This window comes from Protobothrops mucrosquamatus, unplaced genomic scaffold, assembly GCF_001527695.2.
Source record: "Protobothrops mucrosquamatus isolate PMUCROS unplaced genomic scaffold, P.Mucros_1.0 scaffold280, whole genome shotgun sequence".
In the NCBI taxonomy this organism is placed as follows: Eukaryota; Metazoa; Chordata; class Lepidosauria; order Squamata; family Viperidae; genus Protobothrops; species Protobothrops mucrosquamatus.
Window position 1 is genome coordinate 381,601 of NW_015386624.1, and position 22,213 is coordinate 403,813.

The following is a 22,213-nucleotide window of genomic DNA, read 5'->3' on the forward strand; positions in this document are numbered from 1 at the left end:
GGAGCCCCAGACCGAGGGAGATTGACAGTTATTTTGTGTTTCTTCCATTTGCAAATAATCACACCAACTGTTATCACCTTCTCACCAAGCTGCTTGGTGATAGTCTTGTAGCCCATTCCAGCCTTGTGTAGGTCTACAATCTTATCCCTGACATCCTTGGACAGCTCTTTGGTCTTGGCTATGGTGGAGAGTTTGGAATCTGATTGATTTCTTCTGTGGACAGGTGTCTTATACAGGTAACAAGCTGAGATTAGGAATACTCCCTTTAAGAGAGTGCCCCTAATCTCAGCTCATTACCTGTATAAAAGACACCTGGGAGCCAGAAATCTTGCTGATTGATAGGGGATCAAATATTTCTTTCACTCATTAAAATGCAAATCAATTTGTAACTTTTTTGAAATGCGTTTTTCTGGATTTTCTTGTTATTCTGTCTCTCGCTGTTAAAATAAACCTACCATTAAAATTATAGACTGATCATTTCTTTGTCAGTGAGCAAACATACAAAATCAGCAGGGGATCAAATACTTTTCCCCCCTCACTGTAGATGTTTGAAGTGTGGTGGCTTTTAACCTTCTGGCTTTCATAAGCAGAGATGGTTCTCCCACAATTATGTTTGCACCCTCCCCAACTAGATAAGCTTTTATAGGATTATCTAGAAAATCAGTGCTTCTCAAGCTGGGCAACTTTAAGACATGTGAACCTCAACTTCCAGAATTCCCCAGCCACTAAACCAAGGTTGAAAGCCCACAGGGGGAAATAATAACTTTTAAATGATCATCCCAACTGGTGTTCTTTCAGCCACTACAGATAGAATAAAAACCTAATCCCCAAAACAAAGGCATCGTTGCTGAAATCATTTTCCGTAAAATTCTAATCTACTAGTCCCTGTATTTTTCCTGGTTTAAAAGCCTACATTTCTGTGGATTGGAAGCTTATGTCTGCCTTGCTTTGAACCACCTCTGGAAAAGTTGCTCCTTTGCATGAGAAAGCAGGCAAAAGGCAGAATAAAGCTGCTTTTTCTTGTTTCCTCTTGGCCTGTCTTAAGAGCAGAATCTTCCTGATTGGCTATTTAGCATTTTGATGATCTCTGCCTATCCTTTAACTCAGGGGCTTTTCAACCAGTGGTACGGGTACCACCTGTGGTACATTGGCACCTGGCAGGTGGTACACGACCATCCTAGAAAAGTGATAGCGGGTGAGGGGAATGAGCTGAGCCGGTGGCAGCACTGCACAAGCCTGAGCGAGAGATGGCTGGAGCTGCAGGGCTGTCAGGGCTCAGTGGAAGCGCCAGGATCAGCGCCAGGATCCAGCTGGAGCTCGGCGCTGATCCTAGCACTTCTGCTGAGCCCTGAAGAAGCACCAATCAGCTGGAAAGCAGCACTGATCCTGGCGCTTCTGCTGAGCCCAGAAGAAGCGCCGATCAGCTGGAATGTTGCAGCATCTCCAGGCTTTTGTGATTTACATTCAGATGCTTGGCAACTGATTCATATTTATGACAGTCACAGTGTCCCAGGGTCATGTGAAGTGACCAACCATGCAGCAGACGGGGGGAATAAAAACCAAACACTCCCCACCCCACCTCCACTGCCAATCCTCAATAGAACTGCTCACAACAATGAAAACCTCAGACAGGAGGAAGAGCGCCGCCGGGTGGGCAGGCAGGTGTCTTGCTGGGCTGTGGCTTGGGGGGCACTTTTTTCAGTGCCATTGTAACTTCGAACAGTCACTAAGCGAACTGTTGTAAGTCAAGGACTACCTGTACCTTATCGCTTTTTTCCTTTTTGGGTCATCAAGTTTTCGACACCTTGCTAGGCGACTGGTGGTACTCGGATGCTGCCATATCCTAAAAGTGGTACAATGAGTGAAAAGGTTGAAAAGCCCTGCTTTAACTCATACATTTGGGAATGACATTTCTCCTCATTTATTTTGCCCCTGCAACAATCACATACCTCCTTAACTGCTCCCCACTTTGGAATGGTATTTGCCCACATATCCAAATGGCTCCCTTCCTGCTGGTTTTTAGGAACACTGTCAAAAGATACAGGCCTTGGACGTGAGAGTACTACTACAATCTGTTTTCTCCAGCAATAGAAATGGTCTTTTGCTTGGTAGTTGAATTAAATTTTGGCTTATATGTCCCTATGTCCTGTTTTAAGCATTGTAATTATTGCCATTTTACTCTAATGTGTACTGTATGTTTTTAATCTGATTTACAATAGTTGGGATGTATGCTGCTCTGAGTTGATTAGAGCAGCTTATAAATAAAATTAAACCCAAAGAGAAAATATGTCTGGCTCCTTGTCTTGCTGTTTTTAACCTCAGCTAACACTTCTCAAATCAGAGAAACAAAACATTCAACAACTTCAACATTCAACATTACTCCAGGGATAACTGCCTATTTATTGATTGAATTTGTTATTTTTCCTTGGGCTTTTAAAAATATTTAAGTCAGTTCAGTGGGTCCAGTTTCAGAAAGTCCTACTTGATTTTGACAAGAATTGCATCCAGGTGAAGCCCTTCTACCTTTACAGGAAAAAAGATCAAATTAGCTTAGTGAATAAAAAAAAATCTGCTCAGTTCAAACTTAGCAATCTTCTATTGTAGGGGTCCCCAACCCCCAGTCCGTGGACCGGCACCAGGCCACGGCCAGAAACCGGGCCACGCAAACAAGCAAAGCCCCATCCGTGGGGTGCAGGCAGTACATGAAACCACGACCTCTCCAGTCCGCAGAAAAACCTCTCTCCATGGAACCGGTCCCTGGTGCTCAAAAGGTTGGGGACTTCTGTTCTATTGAGAAGGCAAATGTCACTCTACTATCATAGCATATACACACTAAAACTCTCATCATGATCTTTAACCAGGTGAAATAGTGCACTGTAGGGCAACAGTTTTTGAGCCAAGATAACTCAAATGGCTAGCTTACAGAATGTGTTCAAAATCTAGAACCCATGATTCTCAAGGGAATGAAATTTGGGGAAGCTGCCGCTGCCTGCTTCAATACTATGCGGTCATGTGATTTTGACTTTCAATGTTCTGTGACAGTTTCCCAGCCAGTCTCACAATCCCTTGCTCCCTTTCCCACCCAAGCAGCAACCATTAAACAGTAAACAACAGCCAAATCAAGGAACTACCAAGGAGAGAAAACAGCCCCACCAACATGACTGGGCAAGCTACTGTTATAAACAGAGAGCAAACCCCTCTTTTTTCTAACACTAAAAACATACCTAGTTGGGTAATTAAACATCTGCAAGCAAACAACCAAATTCAGAGAGTACCAAGTACTCCACAAATCTTAATCCATGTGCATCTGGTTAGTCTGGCTCTAAAGAGCTCTTTGCACAGCTAACTTAAATTCTCTCACCCAAAAAGTACTTGTGATAAAACTACTTTGGACAAGAAAATAGTGCTAGAAATGCAGAAAATTATTTCAAAGGTGATCACCAAAGAGAGCTATAGTGATGAGGTTGAAGGACATTTCTATTTTAAATGAGTTTCCTGCCTGTCCTTAAGCACTAGTCTTACTAATCTTGCTGCACTCTATACAAAGGAACAGAGGGAATAAGGGCAGTGTCAGTTAATCCAGCAGTGATAATTTACAGCAGACGGTGATTAGGCATTGGCAACTCAGCAGAGAAATTAAACTAAAATTAAACATTAAACCATTCATGGTGGCTCCCATTTAATTGCCAAGCAGGCCATCCAAGGTTTTTTTTTTTTACACAAAATAGTAGGAAAGAACAGGAAGTGTATCCACTGACTGGCCACCAAAAAAGGTAACTCAGATATTGCCTCAAATATATGTTCATTGGCAAATCAGGCCTGGTCTTGATGTGCTCTACTGACTGAAAGAGAGTTAATAAGAAAATAAACATTTAACATCAGATGTGAGTCTATTTTCCATCAGCACATATTAAGTATAAAAAAAATCAGACTTGTCATTTAACATTTTAAAGAACTCTCTTGATTTACAGTCTTCTCAGAAAAGCAATCATGAGTATTTTTTTTCATCTTTGAACCCAAATTATATATATTTCAAAGTTATACCAAATACAGAACATAGCAGGAGCAAGAATGGGATTTGATTTTTGATTTTATTTATGCTTTTTAAGGAATAGGTCTATTTTGTTTTCAGTTCTTTCATTATGAAAGATAACTTTGCTATACAGAACTCACACACACAAAGTAACAAAATCCCCAACACAAAATATTATTCCTCACAAAGTCCACACTTTATTTTTAAAAAAGTGATTATTTGGGTTCATAAAAGGGATAAAACTTAATATATATAATATGTGCAACTGTAAACAGATGTATGGGACAAGGCGTCAAATGCGGTTATACAGGCAGAGAACTTTAAAAAAATTTTTAGTTTCAAGACCAGGTTATAGTTTATATAAAAATTAAAAATTGTATAGTCTTTTTCTTCATCAGCTAAAATCTACAGAATTATCTTAAACTCTAACCGTCATCCCAAAAAATCCTGACAATCTATTATATTCAGTCATTTTATCATCTTTAAAATCTCTCTCAAGCTTTTAAACCTTTGTAGCAATTCTTTAAAATTTATTTATTTTTTTTACATCTTTACAGCTTTCCAAATTAATGGAAAGACACACAAACAAAATCCAAAGACAAAAATGTATACTGGCTTTAACTCAAACCTTTATTTTAAAACAACGTCCAGTGGTTTTGTAAATGATAAAAATTCCCCCCTTCTCTACACAAATGTCATCTTATATACAGTTTTAATTACTTTTAATAATCTGTCATTATCTCCTACTGTTTTCTAACCGTCATAGCTTAGATCGGTTTTGCAGAAGCAGCTTTGCACTCAAGAACATGGTTCTCATCTTGCCACATTTTTTTTTTAAAAAAAGACACTTTTGCATGCTAACCCTGATTTTAATTACCCCCCCCCCCTTGTCCTTCTTCTGACTTTGACCGTGCACACATTCCCTCTGCATTGTCCGATCGATCATCTGTGAACTGTGGTCGGTTAGATGCCACTCTTATGGGCATAATGGGGGGGGGATGCGTGTGTGTGTTTAGAAACCGGAGAAGGGAAGTGGTGCAATTGTGCGCTAAAAGATATAAATGATACACTGTCAGTCGAGAGAGCCTTCTCCATCAAGACCCTCTGACGTTTGCTCCTCTCGCGTGTCAACTTCAGTTCAAGGGTACAGCAGTCTTCCAAAGTTTCGTTCAGCAGCAGGGGAGAACATGTGTCATATTTTAAATGGTGAAAACACATTTCTGACGGTCTCACCTGTATTAATGCCCATAGTTTGCCTTCGGTTAATAAGGAATTTCCCTATAAGGGGGGAGGGAGATGCTGCTGGGCAGATGGCTCTTTAGATACTGGTTATAAACTGATTTTTTTTTCTTATTTAAAAAAAGGAAAATATATATGTATATACACAGGAAGCATAGAAACAAGCTCTTTACAGGCTTCCTACCCAAAATTCTGCAAATAAACAAGTCTCTCTCTCTCTCTCTCTTTCTTTCTCTCTCCCTCTCTCTCTCTCCCATAGTTCCCGTCCCACCCAATGGAGGGGAGGGAAGGCTCTGCAGAGATCCACCCAGCAGTCCAGAAAAACCCTGCAGGCAGGGTATTCCTCCCCATGCTATATCAAATATATACACAATATATTTATATATATATATATATATATTTATTTATATAAATAGATAAATAATCCCAAACTCTGCAATGTGCCCACGTTCTCTCAATCTCCTCCGTTTATATGTACAGACATAATTATACACCCACACTCGCACGCATCCACACGGTGAGCCTTCAGAGCAGCAAGTTAATCAGGGGAGACGAGAGAGGGAACTGACTGCCTCTTTACTGGAGGGTGCGAGTCTCACTGGGAACCAGCTCCCCCACCCGCCCCACCTGACACTGTCAAAAGAGTTCACCGGTACTAACCCTTGCCTTCTTAATCCAATGGGCATTTCCCTTTTCTGGGTCTGGGGTCTACCAACCAAGCAGCTCTCAGGGGGCTTTCTCTCCTTAGGACGCCCTGGCATAGTCAAGCCACCTCTTGTTTTGCAGTGCGTCCGGCTCTTCTGTTGACGGATGGGGATTCCCAGAGCTCTGCGGTTCAGCCTCCAAAGGAGGTCCAGGAGACTGAGGACTACCTGGGGTTGAAGGGAGACCGGAGAGAGAAGAGGAGAAAAGGCAAAGGACAAGTCCAGAAGAAGACATTTTTTTTCACCTCACCTCCGAATAATTTCCCATGGAAAAACAGAGCAACTGTGGCTCTCCGTGTTCGGAGGACTTGGGAAGAAGGGCGGCACAGCGAGGGGCTCACATTAGAGAGAGGAGGGGAGGGGGGGAAAAGACACCAAAATCTAACGCTTCAAATGAGGTAGGTTCGAGTGCAGATGCTCCTCGCACGTGGAAGATTTCGGGGCGGGGGGCAGGGCTAAGAGACAGGGAGGATCTGTTTCCAGTTTCCGCAAGGCAGCGCCCGCTCTCTCTCAGAAACAGACCCGACTCCAAAAAGCACACATATGTACACCCGCACTCACACACACAAGTTTAAATCCAACACCTAAATTAAAAGAAAATCCAGAGGGAGGTGCTCTGGAAGGTGGATTGTCAAGCTAAAACAAGTCTCTTTGAAGTCTCTTGTTACCTTGGTAGATTAGCAAGCAATAGAGATTAGGGTTTTTTTTTTTTAATTCTTCTTGCGTCCAACACGCACACACACAAAGGGGGGGGAAAAAACCCCTACAAATTCTTCCTGGGGAGATTCCGTAGCCATGCTGCAGCCCTCTTTCCCCAACTCTGCTAGACAGAATGCCCCAGGCTCTCTCCCCCCCCCACCGCAGTATATTTCTGATAGTCCATTATATACAGGTGCATAGGGGTAGAAGGATCCCCATTTTGCCCACAAAAGAAAAATACTAAAAAGAAAACCCTGAGTTCCAGTTTATCCATTTTCCCACCCCAGGTGGAGTTGCTAGCGGCTGTTGCCTTTCATTGGGGGGGGGGGGAAGTCGGTTGCCTTGTCAAGAAGCAGGAGGCAACCAAACCCAACTGCCAAAAGAACCAACTGGATGTAAACCACCGACAATATTGGCTTGCAGGGGCAGGTAGGCTGACATCACCCCCTTTAAATCTGGGTCCCGGCTACCCCGTGAGCATGTTGGGATGGCAAGTTCCAATCATGCTTTCCCTGGGTGACTCTCGGCCATGCTGGCTAGTTGGGAGAGTTGGCAGAAAGGGCCCCCTCTCGCCCAGCCGAGGGCACCATCTGTGCCAGGTTATCAGGGTGGGCCTCTGCCTCGTCAAAGAGCCCCTTGGAGCTAGTTCATCCACTTCCTGCAATTCCAGGCTCCACAATGGCATGGGATTTTGTGCTGATCGTCTTCAAAGTCAAACTGGTAGTCGTACGTCAGCTGCAGAAGAAAGAAATGAGAACAGGGTAAGGCTCAGGCTTAATTCAAGCCTTTTTCTGGCACCACTTACGATGCAGGTAGGTCCTCGACGTACAATCAAAACTGAGCCCAAAATTTCTGTTACGAAGCGAAATGTTTGTTAAGTGAACTTTGCTCCATTCTATGACCTACAATGGTGAATCCCTACAACTGTTAAGTTTGTAACATGGTTGTTCAGTGAATCCCCGCATTGTCAGAATGATGGTAAAAGGGGGGAATCACATGACCCTGGGACACTGAAACTGTTATAAATAGGAGTCAGCTGCCAAACGTTTAACCACGTGACCCTGGGGATGCCGCAAGAGTCATAAATGTGAAAAATGGTCACCAGTCGCTTTTTTTCAGTGCGGTTGTAACTTTGAACGGGTCACTAAACGGACTGTTGTAAGTCGACCCTTTGTGAACCGTTCAAAGTTACAACGGCACTTTGCAACATCCCTGTGGTCAGGTGATCAAAATTCAGTCGCTTGGCTACCAGCGTGTGTTTATGACAAGATGCACTGTCCCAGGATTATGTGATCAGCATTTATAACCTTCCCAGCCGGCTTCCAGCAAGCAAAGTCAATGGGGGAATGGCTTTGCAGCATGACTGCTGGCCACAGCACGGGGCTTGAGGTGGCCCTCCTTTGTGGCAAGGGCCCTGGGGCCGAAGTCTGGGATCAACGGTGGCCAGCTGGGGCTGCTGAAGGCCCAAGACCTCTACTTCAGCCTCAACACCCCACCACGAGGTACTGCTATGCGGGATGGTCAAAAGGGCAGATGTGGGTGGGTGGGTGGAGTTGAAACACTCCTCAGTCGTAAGGGTAGGCAAACTGCTGAGCACCCAAATTTTGATCGCATAACCACAGGGGAGCTGCAACAGCTGTAACTTCAGGGACTGGATGTAACTTTTGTTTTGTTCAGTGTCACGATAACTCTGAACATTTGCTGAATGAATGGTCATAACACCAGGAATACCTAGGTGTTAAAAAAAAATCAAACATTTCAACGGGTGTACTTTCTTTTGCACACGACTGTGTGTGTGTGTGTGTGTATGTATGTATGTATGTATGTATGTATGTATGTATGTATGTATGTATGTGTATATATATAATACACACACACACCTGTCAGATATTGGCACAGACAAGGAAAGGATTGAATGCAAACACCTAAAATGTGATTTTCATAATCCCCATGTCCAGAATAAGCAAGCCAAGTAAAGAGTTTGTGCAGCATTAAAACCAAAATGAAATAAGCTGTAACTCTTTTTGATGTGTACCTCTCTCCTCATTTAGGATACATATGGCTCTTACCATTTTAAAGCAATGTATTCATTATGGGAGAATGGTAAAAAAAAAACTTTCTCCAAAGCATAAAATAAGGGAACATAATGTAGAAACTTTGTTGGAAGCTTAGCAGGTCAGTTGAGAGATCACTGGAAGCCTGTATGTTCTAGCTTGAGTTGAACAAGAATTGATGAAAAATAGAACATTCTAGGTAAATAAGCTCAAAGTGAACTAGAATATGAAATCTACCCTGTTATCATCAGACAGGTAGTTTCTTTGTAACATTTTAAGGGAAATTATACACCATGTAGACAGTCCTCAACTTACAATGGCAATTGAGGCAGGCATTCCCATCACTAAATGATGTAGTTGTAAAGCATAACTGTGTCGCTTAGTGACGGCAATTCCTGCAGTCCTGGTTGCCATCGTTAATTGTCAAGCATCCAGACTGCCTTCCCATGACCACGGAGGGTGTGTGTGTGTGTGTGTGTGTGTGTGTGTGTGTGTGTGTGTTGGGATAGCTGGAACTCTGAGGACCAGTTGTAACCAGCATTTGTTCAATGCTGTCATAATTTGGAGCAGTTGCTGACTGAATCGGTTGCTGTCATAGGTCAAGGACTACCTGCAGGTTCATTTTTGTGCCATTTGCGCGTCCAACAATCCAATATTCACCTCCTCTCCTTTGGGTATTCGGCGACTTGAGATGATGATTATCTTGTCCTCTTTGTCAAAAGTCACAACCTCAGCCACACAATTCGGCGCACAGGAATGGTTAATGTACCTTGGAGGGGAAGAAGAAGGAAAATCATGCAATGGGGCCCTGGGTTTGTCACTGTGGAAACCCATTCTGTGAAACGTCAGAAGAGCTCAGCCTGGAATTCTTCAGAATGTTCTGGAAACTCTGGAACGGTGCCTGCTCAAGCTGGTTGTACCAGGATTCCTGCCTTCTATTTTTAACATTAATAGGACTGCGGGGTTTATGAGACCAAAGAACTTATGCAAAAAATATGTGGTGTATTAAGAATCCTTTGCTCTGAAGGAACTACCTTGGGCAAGATTTAATAATGATTGCTCACATTACCTTTATTATCCTTACTGTTACTATCGCCTTGCTTACTGAATGCTTTCTATCGTGGCTTTTGTGTTTTCTTTTCTTTTTTGTTTTAATTGATTTGCACCCTATTTTATTATAGAGTAACGTAAATTAATCTTTAATTAATAAATTTTAATTACTAATAAATACAATTAATAAAATGTGAACAACTGTATTTTTAAGAAGGTGTTAAGAAAATAATAGCTTCCTATTTGAGAGGAACAAAATATGACAATTAGTATTCCGTTGTGAACCCTAGAATTAATTGGTCGATAAGCCATGTAACTCTTAGTTGCAGCAGTTCAGAAGTACTTATGACACTCTATCAGTGCTTTCTTCTCACTGAAAAAAATGTTCTAACTAGCAATGAATAAACAGTATTAACCAGTAATAAAAAACACAACCAGGCACATTGAAATCAATTAATTTTACCTAAGTTGCTTTTCCTGTGCTTCAAATGAGAACTTGAGAACTAAAGAAAAATATTCCCGTCTAAAATCATTTAAAATCAAATCCAAATCCCCTTTAAATGGATCGATAAAGCTAATAACTTTTAATTTTGTAAACAAATACCTATAAATTCAAATTTTCTCACCTGGCAGGGCCACCCGTAAGGGTGGCATCGATCACATGTTCATTATTGATACGGAACATGTAGATGCCTCGGTTCTGGAAAGGCATGAAAAGAGAAATTATATGGCATGTTTTATGTTTCCTTCAGGCCTCACAGATTTACCATCAATTTTAGTTGAATTTAGATTAACTGCTTTAGTAGCACAAATGCTAGGGGACAAGCATGAGATTACTCTCTTTGAAAAGACTTAAAACATCATACATATCCAGCACCAAAATATTTAGACTGAAATCTATGTATCCATTGGCTGAAGAAACATCAATGTATGTTTAATGTATACAGGCAATCCTTGAGTATCAATGGTAATTGGGACCATGATTTCGGTTGCTAAGCAACATGGTTGTAATCTGCAATATCATGTGACCACATCACTTAGCGGTGGCACTCCCCATTGCCATTAAGTGAGGATTGTAGGTCACTGAATCAGTCCCAGGTGGCTTGTGAGGCCCAGGTAAGGTACAGCACATGGCAGGGCTGGGGGTGGCTGTTACCACATGGGGGAGATTGTGTGTGGGTGGCCTGAGAGATGCGGTGCAAGCATGATGGGGTTGGGGGTAGCTACTGCCAGGTAGGGAAGGCCATTTGATTTTGTTGTGGGAAGCTCACAAATGGCGATCATCTGATCACTGCAACCTTTGTACGTTGAGCCAGTTGCCAAGCATCCAGATCACCTATATCAGATATAGGTAGTCCTTGACTTACAATAGTTCATTTAGTGACCATTTGAATTTACAACGGCACTGGAAAAAAACCGACTTATGACTGTTTTTCACATGACCGCTGCAGCCTCCCCAAAATCACATGATCAAAATCAAGATGCTTGGGAACTGACGCACACTTATGACTGTTGCAGCATCCCTATGGTCACATGATCAAAATTCAGATGCATGACAACTGGCAAGTATTTACGACGGTCGCAGTGCCCCGGGGTCATGTGATCCCCTTTTGCAACCTTCTGACAAGCAAAGTCAATGGGGAAAAGCCAGATTCACTTACTAATTTAACAACTGCAGTGATTCACTGAACAACTGTGCAAGAAAGGTTGTACCGTGATGCAAAATTCACTTAACAAATGTCTCACTTAGCCAAAAAAATTTTCGGGCTTAATTGTGGTCATAAGTCGAGGACTTCCTGTACGTGACTACGTGAGTGCTGTGACAACTGGTACTTTAAGGACCAGTTGTTTAAGTGTCCCTTTTCGTAAGTTCAAATGGTTGCTGAAAGAATGACCAGTAAGCAAGGTATGTACTTTTAACATATGAATATGGGAAAAACTAGAACAAACTTAGTAAATAACCACATGGAAATGTAACGAGTCAGAAACAGAACTGGTTTCTTCAACTTCAGAAAGCAAGTGCACTGCACATTTCCTCACAAGCAAAATACGAGTTCTGTCAAAACAGAATCTGGGTATAAGCTAACTCACAGAGCCTGCTAGCCCCCACCTCAAAACTTTGCTTAGCTTAAAATTGCGTGTGTTACAGCAAAAGTATGTAGGAAAACTTCAGAAGAAATGGCATGTGAAAAAATGCAGCGTCTTCTTTTTTTTGTAAAATTAATGAATCTACAGAATGGTATAGGATTCTGATGGTGTGGATCGATGCCATTTATGTGATAATGACTTATACATCTTTATTGTAAGCTATTCTTCTCCAATTAAAGGACAGAACAGAATTCAGGGAGATAATCATCCAAGTTCAGTGGCAATCGGAGATCTAGAAATACCAAATATCCAATCAGAATCTGATTCTGATTGAGGACTCTTCATACCACTAGCTAAGTCAAGTAACTTTCTCACTATAAATGTTAGCCCAGAATACCCTTTACAACAGGGTTTCCTTACCTTGGCAACTTTTAAGATGTGTGGACTTCAACTGCCAGGATTCCCCAGTCATCCACACTGGATGGGGAATTCTGGGAGTTGAAATCCACGTCTTAATGTTGCCACGGTTAGGAAACCCTTGTCTACACAGACCTACTACCCAAGCTAAGGCCACCCATCCCACCTATAATTAGAAGTGGATGTTTCTATTTCCTTAGTGCAACTATATTCCAATAGAGTCCTTATTCCACCCCATACCTGCTCCTCATAGATCTTCTCCCGCCTGTTAGCAACTTCGTTGCGGATAATGGTGCCAATATATTCAATAACCATTGTGTGCTTCTCAAGATCCTTGGCAGCATAAAGCCCAAGTCCTTGGATGCGGGACCGGGCCAGGTACACGTTGTTCTTCCATTCGGTCTTGAGACGGCGGTACTGTGAAGACTTGGAGTGCACAAACTGCTTGCTGTAGGGTGTGTTTGTTTCACCTGTGAACGTACTCTGGTAAGCTTTGGACATGCTGGTGCTGTTCAGAGTGTGGGGCCTTCAAAATATATAGGGGGAGAGAGGAGAAAAACAAGTGATATGAAGCTCATCAGTAAGGGTAGTGAAGAATTAGGATAAAATACAGAGTTTTGAGTTGCAACAATCGCTGGGACTGTGTTGGATATGTAGCACTCAACTTCTTCTGATCCTAGTTGCTGAAATCCATTGACTAAGTTCTTTGATATTTCAAAATGGAAAGAAGACCTCTAAACTGTAAACTATAAAATAGGTATATAGTTTAAAAGAAAAACCTGTCCCCCAAATCTAACAAAACCATCAAGAATCTGCTTACGTTGCCTCACACAGCTGGAAGACGAATCTTCAAAGATTATGAATTTGAACCCTTGTAAAACCATGTAAGTTAAAGGTCATTCTTTGGGCCAATGAATTCCACAACTTAATTTTGCACTATCTGCCTTCTTTCACCTGCTCTAAATATCCTAACTGGTTTCACTGGGCAATTATTGGTATTAGTATATTGACCGCGACAAAAGAAACATATATTCCTGTTATTTTCCTCTAGGTCGTCCATGATTTTGTACACATTATGTCACCTCTTCCTAACCTGAACAGTCCCAATGTTCTACCTTTTTTTTAATAGAAAACCTTTGTTTCCTCTAAACATTTTGATTGTCCTCTTTTACAGCTGTATTACATGCCTTCTCAAAAGCGGTGATCAAAATTGAACATGGTTATTTTAAGATGCTGTTGTACCCCAGATCTGAAAGAAAAGAAATAGCGGGTTCATTCTATCCTTTGCAAAGCTTCTCAGTGGCTCCTCTTGCCTAGGTTCTCGTGCCATTACGTCAGAGCCATAGCAACACAGGAAGCTTTCTTGTTTTAAGTCACAAGTGGCTGGTTATGATCTTTCCTATCAAATATGATTCTGTCCCAGAACCTTCTGCATATCAAGGAAGGGCTCCTACAATTGATACACTTCGCTCTCTCAGCTTGATGTCTCAACACGGGTTCTTCACTGAAGATCATCAGCAATCAATAGAGTAAAACAGATGGTGTTCACTCACCGTTTGTAGTGTGTAAGGATTTTGGGTTCTGATCGAGCGCAGCCAGTGGGATTGATCATGAGTGGCAGCTCCATGAGTGGATGGCGTCCATAGCGGAACAGGTAATTCTGGCAACTCTCTACACCAGGCAGCTGGGAAGAGAAGAGGATGTTATGCCCAGAATGGTCAGCGATAAAAGGAAAGGCACAATGGCTAGACAGAAACCATCAAAACCAAAACCAACCAGAATAAAAACAACTGGCAGAAGCTACCTAAGATTTTGGAAAATGTGGCGTGAGCTGATCCATAGACTCTCCGAAAATTGGACACAATTGAATGGAGAGCATCATCAATACTTCTACTGCATGAGAAGTCCTTTCTCTTGGTGCTGAGTAAGACGTAGGAAGACCCAGAGCCAAGTCTACCCTCAATTAGAGAGGCTGACTCGGTAACTATTTGCAACTCACTGTCATCTTAATCTACCTCACAGGATTGTCAGTATGGAAAAAATAGAAGAGTGTGTGTTATGCAATCTTGCCAGGGTTCCTGGAGAAAACACAGTATGAATGGAGAATAAGGCAGTCCCTCACATGGGTCCACCAAAGCAAATCTATTCCTAGAGCACAAAATTTAAGTGGTAAAAATATGACATGAGCAAATTTAGCATCCTCACTTCCAGGACTGGTCTCATTAACCAGTTTATCAATACCAACTGGAAAGCATGCTGTAGGTCAGAGGTCCCCAACCTTTTGGGCACCAGGGACCAGTTCCATGGAGAAAGGTTTTTCCACGGATCAGAGAGGGCGTGGTTTTGTGTGCTGCCTGCATCCCACAGATGGGGCTTTGCTTGTTTGTGCGGACCGGTTGTTGGCATGCCGCGGCTTGGTACTGTTCCATGGACCGGTTGTATTTCTGGGACTGCGGCTTTTATTACACTTTGTATGAACTGTGGATCGACCCAGATACAATGAGAGCATATCTCAGAGAATGTAAAGTCCCTTTGGTGAGAACTAAAATGTTACCAAGAGTACACATTAACTGCATGGACCCCACCAAAAAAGGGGGCAAGGATGGGATTTAGTTATCAGGCATCTTCAGTTTGTTACTAAAAATCAAGAAAACATATAGTTTATTAAAAGTTAATAGAATAGAATAACAGAGTTGGAACGAAACCTGGAAGTCTTCTAGTTCAACCCCCTGCTCAGGCAGGAAACCTCTATACCATTTCAGACAAACAGTTGTCCAATCTCTTCTGAATGAGGTGTTATTATGGTCCATAAAGACTATCAATTTTGCTAGTTCTTTTTTTTCTTAGCATTAGAATCTGAGCAGGCTGCATCTAGTGATGGGTCACAGAGATAAATGTCAAGATATTGCTAATCTACCATTACCTACTCTACTTCACAGCTTTATTTCTGAAAAATGGCCAGGGAAATCCTACAGGTAGTAGCTGTAGGGGCTTTAATATCCATGCCAAGATTGTCGTTAACTTGGCATTTCATGGTCTCCATGACAGTCATGGGAACATCCCTATTCAGCATTCTGCCCACACAGAAGGTAAGCTACATCCTCAATCTGATTTAGTTGCTAGAGGTGAGCCGGTCATAAAAGAGTTGAATGATCCCATTATGATTAGATTATTTTCTGTCAAGATTTGGGCTGCTGGCACCAGTTGTACTTCAGGGTTCCTGTTTCTTGCATTTGGTACATACGGACTCTGCGATGCGCAGAACAGCATGCACTGTCAAGCCAAAGAGCTCTTCTCCCTTTAGATACTCGGGGAAAAGTCGCAGCATGTCAGCTTCCTTGCGCATCATAGCCACCGGTTCAATGATGCGGTTCCAGACAGCTGTTACAAGAGAGGAAAAGGGAAGAAGAATTGAAGATGAGACATTTTCATTCATCTACGACAGATACATACATATTTACTGAGAGGGAGAATCAGAAACCAGGCTTCAAATTTATCAACATGCTTGGCTGTAGGACAGTCCTCTATGACTTCAGACACATATTCAGAAATTCAGGCATAAAAATGCAAAAAGTAGCGTGCATTAGGCAACCTTCAACAACTGCTAAGTAGATACATGCAACCAGGTCCCTAAAAACTGACTGACAACAGGGCAGAACTGGGCAAAAGGCTCCGTCTCATAATGTCCATGCCGAAAAGCATCCACCCTATATTCATTTCCACTAAAATTTGTTCTACTTTATTACCTTTTTTCGTATTTGAATTTATAGCAGAACCACTAGATTCCAAAACAATTTTGTTCCTTATGCCATCCATCTTGAAATTTCGCAGGGTTCTTTTTTTCCGCCATGCATATGTATACATTTGAACTAGACTGTGATGTTTCTCTGTGTCCTATAGGTGTGGGTATGTGGAATATGCATAATGGTATTTTTTCAGAGCTATTCTATTCTATTCTATTCTATTCTATTCTATTCTATTCTATTCTATTCTATTCTATTCTATTCTATTCCTATTCCTATTCCTATTCCTATTCCTATTCCATCTAATATAAAGAGTGCAGGTAGTCTTTCAGTTAACAATGGTAATTGAGACTGGAATTTCCATTGTTAAGTGATGTAGCTGTAAAGCATAACATCACATGATTTAATCACTTAGTGACAGCAATTTTCACAGCTATCGTTGAGCAAAGATCATTAAATAAGTCCCAGGTGACTCACAAGCAGGCCGACAGGCAGGTAAGTTGCTACAGCTGGGTGAGGGAGTGTGTGCAGGTGGCCAGTGAGGTACAACAGGAGCGTAGGTGGGCTGGCTGCTGCCAGGTAGGAGAGACTGCATAAGACTTACCAGAGCAGCATGCAACCTTCCCTTCTGACTTCCCCACTGACTGTTTATGGGAAGCAGGCAGGGAAGGCCACAAACGGTGACCATGTAACCCTTGTTCGAAAGTGTGTGTCGGTTGCTAGGCACCCAGATTTGATCACACGACTGCAGTGGTGCTGGGACAGCCAGAACTTCAAGGACTGGTCGTTAAGTACCATTCATATAGTTGCGTTGTAATTTTGAACGAGTGAGCCGTCATTAAATGAGAACTATCTGGATGCTCATATAATTTATACTGGAATAGGTACTGCTTCCTGACATGAACGAGACCAAAAATTTGGACAAGAGTGAAGGCTGTTTTACTTTTAAGAAAATCCCTGGAAAATGAAATTTACCCTAAAAGGGAGCAACTGTTTGAGATGTGCTTCTCAACTAGTAGATATGTCATTCTAGTGGGAAACTGACTCTCCTTCTCTTTCTGTCATGTATGTGTTTCACTGTGTCATGTATGTGTTTCACTTTGAGAGCGGGCAACTAAATTTCATTTTTGATATGTGCCGTTGTGCCCACAGTAAAAAAATGACAATAAAGGTTATCTTATCTTATCTTATAATTAGGAAAGAGAAAGAGAAAACACCTCTCTTTTAATTTGGGTGGAGATTGTTTGTTTGTTTGCTTGTTTAGGCTTGGGGAAAAGATTGCTCCCATTATCAGCAAATACAGGTAGTCCTCGACTCACAAAAATATTCCTTTAGTGTTTGAAGTTACGCCACTGAAAACAGTGACTTATATTCCTCTTTCACACTTACAACTGTTGCAGCATCCCCGTAGTCATGTATTGAAAATGTCGACACTTGGCAACCGGCAGGTATTTATAACAGTTGCAGTGTCTTTGGGGGGGTGTCATGTGATCACCTTTTGCAAAGTTCTGACAAGCAAAGTCATTGAGGAAGCCAGATTCAATTATCGGTCGTGTTACTGACTTAACAACTGCAGTGATCCCCTTAACAAGTGTACAAGAAAGGAAGTAAAATAGGGGGGCAATTCACTGAACTAGTTCGCTTAGCAAACAGAAATTTTGGACTCAATTGTGGTCGCAAGTTGAGGACTACCTATATTGTGTCAGCCCCAGCAAACTCTCAGCCTCCCCACCACCAAAGTTCCTTCAGGAACGGTGACACAGATTGTTACTTCCATAGGAACTTCACAAAGAAATCGCTAGTCTAGCCCAGGGGTAGGCAACCTTGGCTCTTTTGTAACTTGTGGACTTCAATTCCCAGAATTCCTGAGCCAGCCATGCTGAGGGGAAAGGGAGAGGTTTCCAAGCTGAGCCATGCTGGCTCAGGAATTCTGGGAGTTGAAGTCCACGAGTCATAAAAGAGCCAAGGTTGCCTGCCCCTGGTCTAGCCTGAACTGCCTCTATATGCCAATGTATTACTCCCTCATCTCCCTGATCTTGAAAATAACCTTCCTTCTCCTCCATATGGTCTTTTTAGATCGAAAACATGAAAACAGTCCCCCCCTTTAGCCACTTTAAAGACCACTGTCTGAAAAGCATGATTTACAATGTAGCAACTATTTTAAAGGGTTATTAATTTTACATGTACCCAAGAGGACACATTTGGACATCCCTGCTGAGTTTTGCAGGGCCCAAGAGTCTTCCTCCTACTTTCAAACGTGAAATAAGCTCAGTGCATCAGAAAATAGACCTCTCTTAACGTATGTCTACAGCTGCTGTGCTTTTTAAACCATTAATTCTGGGCAGAGGAAGTGGATTTTCTCAAGTCAACCTCGCACAATTTTAGACATTTGGGATCTTAAAGAGGAAGAATTCTGGTCTTCGTCAAAAGCTCACAACCAGCAAACTCATGAAACAGAAGCTCAAACTGATCTCTACCCTGTGGCGAGGAATCTGTGAAGACCAAATCCTCCAGACCAGGTTCCATCACTTGAACCACAAACTCTGGCCGGCCGTTGTTCTCACAAATGGTGCATCGGTAGCAGCAACGCCGGTTGTTGGTCCGCAAACTCCAGTAGATGCGGGTGGCCTCGTAGCCCACAGGGTAGAGCGCTGTGGCACTGTGAAAGTCCGCCATTTGGTGGGGCAAGAGCTGCCCTATGGCATGGAAGACCAGGCCTCCCACCCGGAACATGTGGAGGCGCTCCCCGCGCTGGATGATGCTGGCAATCTGCTTGACCTCATCCCTCTCGATGTAAACCCGTCGGAAGACAGTGAAGGTGCTGAGCTCCTGGTCGCAGGGACCCTTGAGCTTGTGCAGCGGGCACAGCATCGTCTTGTCCTTAAAGAACATACACTTGGCACGGATAGCACAAGCAAAGTGATAGACGTTGGGGCAGCGGATACGGTTGCAGCTATTAGTGGCACCGGTCTTCTGGCAAAGCGAGCATTTGGTGAGCAGGCCCCGGTGCAGTGCTACTTCCACGTTAATTAGGGCCCCGCCCTGAGTCTCGTAAACCTCCGTGGACCAGAGGGCACAGTTGAGGTGCACCCATAAGTCCAGATCAAGATTAAGGAGGCGGGCTGGACCGTCCGTGGCTCCATCTCCTTCCTCGTGGCAAAAGCAGCACTTCCGTAAATCGCGTGGCACTTTCTCCGGCCGAAGAATAGTGGCCAAGCGCTCAATGAACTCCGCAATCTCCCTCTCCCCATCACGCTTGGTACCACCCTTCTGAATGGTGATGAGGAAACGTAACCGTTTCCAACGCACCCCTTTCCATTTTTTGAGCCTTGGCTTGCTCTCCTCATTATCTTCCAGGGGCCTGGAGCGAGGCTTGGCTTTAGGGGGAGACTGAGGGGCTTCTTCTTTAGGAGATGAAGGTGGAGGGGAGGTCGCAGCCGGAGGTGGTGCTTCGGGCTCAGGGGGTGGCTCAGGAATCTTGGGTGGGCTTGGTGGAGAGGGTGCAAAAGGGGACAGAGGAGGAGACGGTTCTTCGGGAAGTGTCAAGAGTTGCCGGACATCCAGATTGGCAACGTTGTTGATGTAGCAATGTTGAGCAGCTTTTTCTGGAACTGAAGTCTCCTAAAGAAGAGGGGGGGAAAACTTGTCAGGTACTAAGAACCAGAACAACTCTATGAGCTGATCAGAGTTGCTTCTTTATTGCTGCTTGACTATTTACAAGAATTCCATCAGATTGACTACAGCAGTGATGGCGAACCTTTTAGAGGCCGAGTGCCCAAAAACTGCCCCGCCCCCTGCTGCCCCCCACTTCGCTCACACCCCGCCTGCCCACAGGGCCACCCACCGCCTCCACTGCCTGCCATAGCAGATCGCCCAGATGGCCCTGCAGCGCCATGCGGCCACACCCTCTGCCCGCACCCCGCAGCAGCATCTGCACACGAAGGGCATGAGGATGAAGTCTTGTCCCTGCTCCCGGCTGCCATGTTCTTGGCTGCGCTACTCCGCGCAGGCCGAGCCTGGGGGTGACTCTCCTCCAGGGGGGCTGCTGGTGAGGAGGGGGCCGTGGGGGGAGGCGGGGCTGAGGCAACGGCACACGTGCCCTCAAAAAGGGCTCCGAGTGACGCTTCTGGCACTCGTGCCATAGGTTCGCCACCACTGGACTACAGTCTCTTGGGAACCATCAAATAAAGGCTTCAGAATTTGGAGGGATGTATGTGTGTGGCTTCTGGCCTCTGTGGCTTCCTTCCCTGCAAGGACTCCAAGCTTGATAGTTTTCCCACTTTTCCTTTCCCACTCTAGCTGGAGATTCAACCACAAATGTCTTTGAAAAAGAAGCAGAGGCAACTAAGGCCACTAGCCAATTTGTCTGATAGGAGACATCCTACCAGCACAACATATGGTTTTAATATGAGCGCTATTCCATCACACCAAAGCCAGTTGGTTATCAGAAATTTGATAGTTCCTTTTTTCTTCAGAGTTTGGTTAAGAGAGAGGTCTGGCTAGGGGAGCTGACTGAATGTCATGAAAGGAGAGCATGGGTGGTCCTCAGACAAGAAACAAAGCAGTTCCACCCTGAAAGCAACAAAGTCTGTGGAAGATGACAAGCGCTACTTGAGGTAATCAACGTCTTTTCTTGTGCAAAAAGTGAAATGGGGGGATGTGGCCCTATTGTATCATTATCTTCTTTCAAGATCTTTTTTTTTTCTAATTTGAACAAAATGCATATCAAAATATGAGGTGGTGGTGATAATCTGTTATCTATTCTTACATGAAAAAGGAAGAGTTACGCTAAAAGCTTGGACAATTTTCTTTCAGATAAGCTTACCGCAACTAGTTAAAAACTGTTCAGTAACAAAGGAGATTTTTTTTTGGGGGGGGGGGGGAAGCTCCCAGCTCCTCCTTTACCTGTTTGAGCAAAGTTAAGATGTCCAGTTCGTTCTTGAGACTGTAGCCAGGCAACATGGCATCAAACTGTTTCAGCCACTCTGGTCCACCTTCAGGACCCTTTGAAACTACTGGCTTCTCTTTGCCTAAGAAAGTTGGGACAGAGAAACAGGGACCAATAAAAGGCAAGACTGGAAAAATAAAAAAGATATACTACCAAGAGGCTATCTTGACTAGGATACTCACTTTGTGCATCAGTTTCACTTTTCCTGGGTTCACTGGTTACATTTCGCTCCGGAAACAACACTTCGTAAGAACTGGGAATCTTCATGCTCAAAAGCTCTGCCACTGCCACCATGACACCGTTCAGGTTCTGGAGAAGACGGGGGGAATGGTCAGGAAAGTATTTGAGCAGATTAAGAAATGGAACCCCCAAACCCTTTAGTGTAGCTTAATCACCCAAAAAAAATTGGTTTAAAGCAGTGGTTCTCAACCTTTTTAATGCCGCGACCCCAACCGGTCGTAAGTCGAGGACTAAACCGGTCGTAAGTCGAGGACTAAACCGGTCGTATGTCGAGGACTACCCAACCGGTCGTAAGTCGAGGACTTTCCCTGCCCGGGAGCACCGCGCATGCGTGGTTCCGCCCCCTGCGCCGGCCGAGGCGTAGCTGGCAAGCGGCAGAGATGGAGCAGGCCGACCACCAGCTGGCCCAGCTCAAGGGAGGTAAGGCACCCGCTGGAAAAGGGGGAAAAAATGGCGGACAGCCTTGCTTGGCGACCCCCGTGAAATGGTCGATCGACCCCAAATGGGGTCGCGACCCATAGGTTGAGAACCGCTGGTTTAAAGTATCCATTGTGCGGGTCATGTGACAGAAGAATGTTACTACCTTGTTGATGTGGGGACCCATCAATCTGAACATCTGCCAAGTACTTGACAGCTGTTTAGTAATGAGACCAGAAAAGTAGCAACAATAAAAGATGTTCAGACTCAGAATAAGCTGTCAGAATAGGGGGATGGGCAGCATTCAGCAAAAAGGGCTATGGCACAAAACTAGAGACTTCTCACATTTCTACCAGATGTGGAAAATTGATAGTGCTTCCCCAGCTGAGAGGGCCCTGAGACAAACAAGGCAGATAAGTCACTTCACGAGGACTTTATCATGCCTAAAATATCTACACAGCAACTGTATTGCCAACTCACAGCCTTCAAATATCTTGGTCAGGGGTAGGCAACCTTGGCTCTTTTATGACTCGTGGACTTCAACTCCCAGAATTCCTGAGCCAGCCATGCTGAGGGGAAAG

General features: G+C 43.6%; 1 protein-coding gene across 1 annotated transcript in view; it reads right to left on the bottom strand.

Moving 5' to 3' along the window:
- Nucleotides 1-7,210: 7,210 nt before the first annotated feature.
- KMT2D (lysine methyltransferase 2D) overlaps nt 7,211-22,213 on the bottom strand; it is a 76,410-nt gene continuing 61,407 nt past the window's right edge. Inside the window, exons 39-47 of the mRNA XM_015814748.1 lie at nt 21,158-21,284; nt 20,933-21,057; nt 18,505-19,648; nt 15,529-15,665; nt 13,838-13,968; nt 12,525-12,810; nt 10,406-10,479; nt 9,390-9,498; nt 7,211-7,410 (exon numbers count right to left, since the gene is read on the bottom strand). Coding sequence (XP_015670234.1) covers nt 7,318-7,410; nt 9,390-9,498; nt 10,406-10,479; nt 12,525-12,810; nt 13,838-13,968; nt 15,529-15,665; nt 18,505-19,648; nt 20,933-21,057; nt 21,158-21,284 — 2,226 coding nt within the window. The 3' untranslated portion in view covers nt 7,211-7,317. The remainder of the gene's footprint in view (nt 7,411-9,389; nt 9,499-10,405; nt 10,480-12,524; nt 12,811-13,837; nt 13,969-15,528; nt 15,666-18,504; nt 19,649-20,932; nt 21,058-21,157; nt 21,285-22,213) is intronic.